Here is a 3,369-nt window from a genome sequence, read left to right on the forward strand (position 1 = left end):
TATCTACCTTAAAATTAATTTGATGAATTTATAGCAGTTATAAAATTAATTGATAATGTTTGTAATATCCATCTCACTTAAAATGGATTGAATCAATTTGGTCGCATTCACAAAGGAATTGTGTCTATACTATAGACATTACATTTTGCCTTCATAATATACATTTCAGGGATCTGATTTAATTCATCCATATTTGTGGATAGACCTATTAAGGGTCCACTTTATTGAAATGTTCTACTATGTGCAAATTTAGGGATCAGAGTACAGGTACTTTGAGCCCCAACCAAAATGAAACCAATCCATTTGTGATATTCCTTGCACCCTTGAGTTTTCCTCGTTCCATATTTGTTCATTTTTTAAATTGTAGATTCTTGTGCTAGTTGATGAAAATGGGCCCATTAGGTGCAGAGGCTGATGAGAACCAGACAGTGGAAGAAATGAAAGTGGAGCAGTTCGGTCCAGGGCACACCACTCCTAGAGGGGAGCTGGCCCCTAACTCTGAGCCGGAGCTTATAGACAGCACGAAGCTGATTGAGGTACAGATCGTCCTTATATTGGCCTATTGCTCCATCATCTTGCTTGGGGTGATTGGCAATTCCTTGGTGATCCATGTGGTGATCAAATTCAAGAGCATGCGTACAGTAACCAACTTTTTTATTGCCAATCTGGCTGTGGCGGATCTTCTGGTGAACACCCTGTGCTTACCATTTACACTTACCTACACCTTAATGGGGGAGTGGAAAATGGGTCCCGTCCTATGCCACTTGGTGCCTTATGCCCAGGGACTGGCGGTACAAGTGTCCACCATCACCTTGACAGTAATTGCCCTGGACCGGCATCGTTGCATTGTCTACCACCTGGAGAGCAAGATTTCCAAGCGAATCAGCTTCTTGATTATTGGCTTGGCTTGGGGTATCAGTGCCCTGCTAGCAAGCCCCCTGGCCATCTTCCGGGAGTATTCATTGATTGAGATTATTCCGGACTTTGAGATTGTGGCCTGTACTGAGAAGTGGCCTGGTGAGGAGAAGAGCATCTATGGCACTGTCTACAGTCTTTCTTCCTTATTAATACTGTATGTTTTGCCTCTGGGCATCATCTCTGTTTCCTATATTCGTATCTGGAGTAAACTTAAGAACCATGTCACCCCTGGAGCTGCTAATGACCACTACCATCAGCGGAGGCAAAAAACCACCAAAATGCTGGTGTGTGTGGTGGTGGTATTTGCAGTCAGCTGGTTGCCGCTCCATGCCTTCCAACTTGCTGTCGACATTGACAACCATGTCTTGGACCTGAAGGAGTACAAACTTATTTTCACTGTGTTCCACATCATTGCCATGTGCTCCACCTTTGCCAACCCCCTTCTCTATGGCTGGATGAACAGCAACTACAGAAAGGCTTTCCTCTCAGCCTTCCGCTGTGAGCAGAGGTTAGACGCCATTCACTCCGAGGTATCTGTGACATTCAAGGCTAAAAAGAACCTGGAAGCCACAGAGAACAATGGTCCTAATGATTCTTTCACAGAGGCTACCAACGTCTAAGGCAACTGCCATGTGAAAATATATGGATGAATTCTGACCAGAGCTGTAAACCTGGTTGAGTGGGGCGTGGAGGTGCATCCTCATTTCCCATTTTAAGGAAGCATCTGAATGGAAGCATCTGCAGTGTAATTCGTGGAAAACTGGTTGTCAGAGTCTAGTAAAAACACTCCAATTCAAAGATAAGGCAAAAAACTTTGCTTACAGTTGCTTAGATTGTAGGTTGAATTATGAATAAAAGCAGAGAGAAATGGTTTTGACTGTTTCCCAGAGTGAAGGAAACATGAACAAGGAGTTGGTGTTATCAGCATTGCTAAGAGGTGGTGGGTAAAAAAGTTGACTTTAAAATCACATTAGGGCATAGAACGGGGATGACGTATAATTCACTGCTCCCCCCTCATCTGATGAAAAGGCTGTCAACACCAATTTCCCTAGAAAGCCACAGACTCTTCTCTATTGTATTTTGCCTTTTTGTTATTCTTCCTATGGACTAAAACCATCAGAGAACACTGCAGGTAAATGTTACCAACTATTTGAATGACTTCAAGGAAATAAACCGAAATTTCCTATGTTATTAGTGTTTTGGCAAATGATGGGGGGAATCTTTACCACCCAGTTAGCCAATTGTTTTTTAAAACCAAATGCACATTTAACGGAAAGTTTCTTCAACTTAGAATCAAAGGCTGAAATTCTCAGAGAAATGTAAACCATCATTTAACTTCTCATTTCAACTTGTCCCTGCTTTGTATAGTTACTATTTGAATAACAAGTAAGCATGCCACACAATACTTTTAGTCATTGCTAATTGTAACTTTTTGAACACATATTACTCCTATGTTGGAGCTGAGTTTGTCTTCACTAAAAATTAAATCAGATTAGGAAATAGTTTTGTGGCATTTTGTAACATTTTGCGGTTATTTGTAAGCAGTTTTTGCACAGGTACATACTCTAATGTGTTTACTGCAGTGTTATTATTATTTACTTTTGAAATTCATCTTCCATGGACCCATTCATGATTCATAAAACAATGTAATTTCATCAAAATGGAACCCATCTGGCGAGAACTATTAAAAACATTACATTCATTCCACTTTAAAAATGTTCAGTTTGGACCAGTTTCAACATAAGTTATCCTCCTTTCAAAATAATTAGCTATATTTTTGGATAACTTCTGAATATATACATAATAAAATTTTACCTATAAATAGTGGAACATAGATGCTGTAATACTTTTCTTTTAATGATTTTGTGAATACAATTTTTATTTCAGTATTATCCAACCAAAGATGCTTAAAACCCTATTACATTCATGAAAAATAATTGAGATATTAAAATAGCTGTACTTCTTTGAATGTTGTTAATGAGGTTTCACTTGTAATCATATTTTTTATAAGTATGACTGAATTTGTGAATAGATTGCTTAAATTTTAAGTAAATTCAGCATGACTGTTGCATTTAGTTATAAACATTAACTTTGTGAACAGGAGCAACTTATTTTATGGATACATTTAAAATTCATATTATGGCTCTTACTGAATTATTTTCATGCTAGAAATAAAAGACTGGTCTTGAAGTAGACTGCACTTTTGGAATACTGAAAAAGAATGAAAACAATGGAAGTTAGGTTAAGTGTAAGACTGAATAAGAGGTTGACAAATAATGTATATCTGTAACATATAATTGAATAATTCACTTTTCTCTTGGACCTGGCATAACGGTCCCAGAAGAAGCTTTTTGTCTTTTAAATAGCAGTTACTTTGCTTAAGATGCTAATAGATAATTGTGCTCAAAGATTTTTTTTTTCCTCTTGGAGAATTCTTACACTGTAGGAAAT

The 3,369-nt window shown here is 37.9% G+C and overlaps 1 protein-coding gene across 1 annotated transcript; it reads left to right on the plus strand.

Annotated features, from left to right (window-relative positions):
- The first annotated feature begins 369 nt into the window (after window positions 1-369).
- NPY2R (neuropeptide Y receptor Y2) lies at window positions 370-2,498 on the plus strand. The gene has a single exon (XM_065877893.1). The coding sequence runs from the start codon at window positions 384-386 to the stop codon at window positions 1,536-1,538; it is 1,155 nt and encodes a 384-aa protein (XP_065733965.1). The 5' UTR covers window positions 370-383; the 3' UTR covers window positions 1,539-2,498.
- The last annotated feature ends 871 nt before the right edge of the window (window positions 2,499-3,369 follow it).

Source organism: Phocoena phocoena, chromosome 5 (genome assembly GCF_963924675.1).
Source record: "Phocoena phocoena chromosome 5, mPhoPho1.1, whole genome shotgun sequence".
In the NCBI taxonomy this organism is placed as follows: domain Eukaryota; kingdom Metazoa; phylum Chordata; class Mammalia; order Artiodactyla; family Phocoenidae; genus Phocoena; species Phocoena phocoena.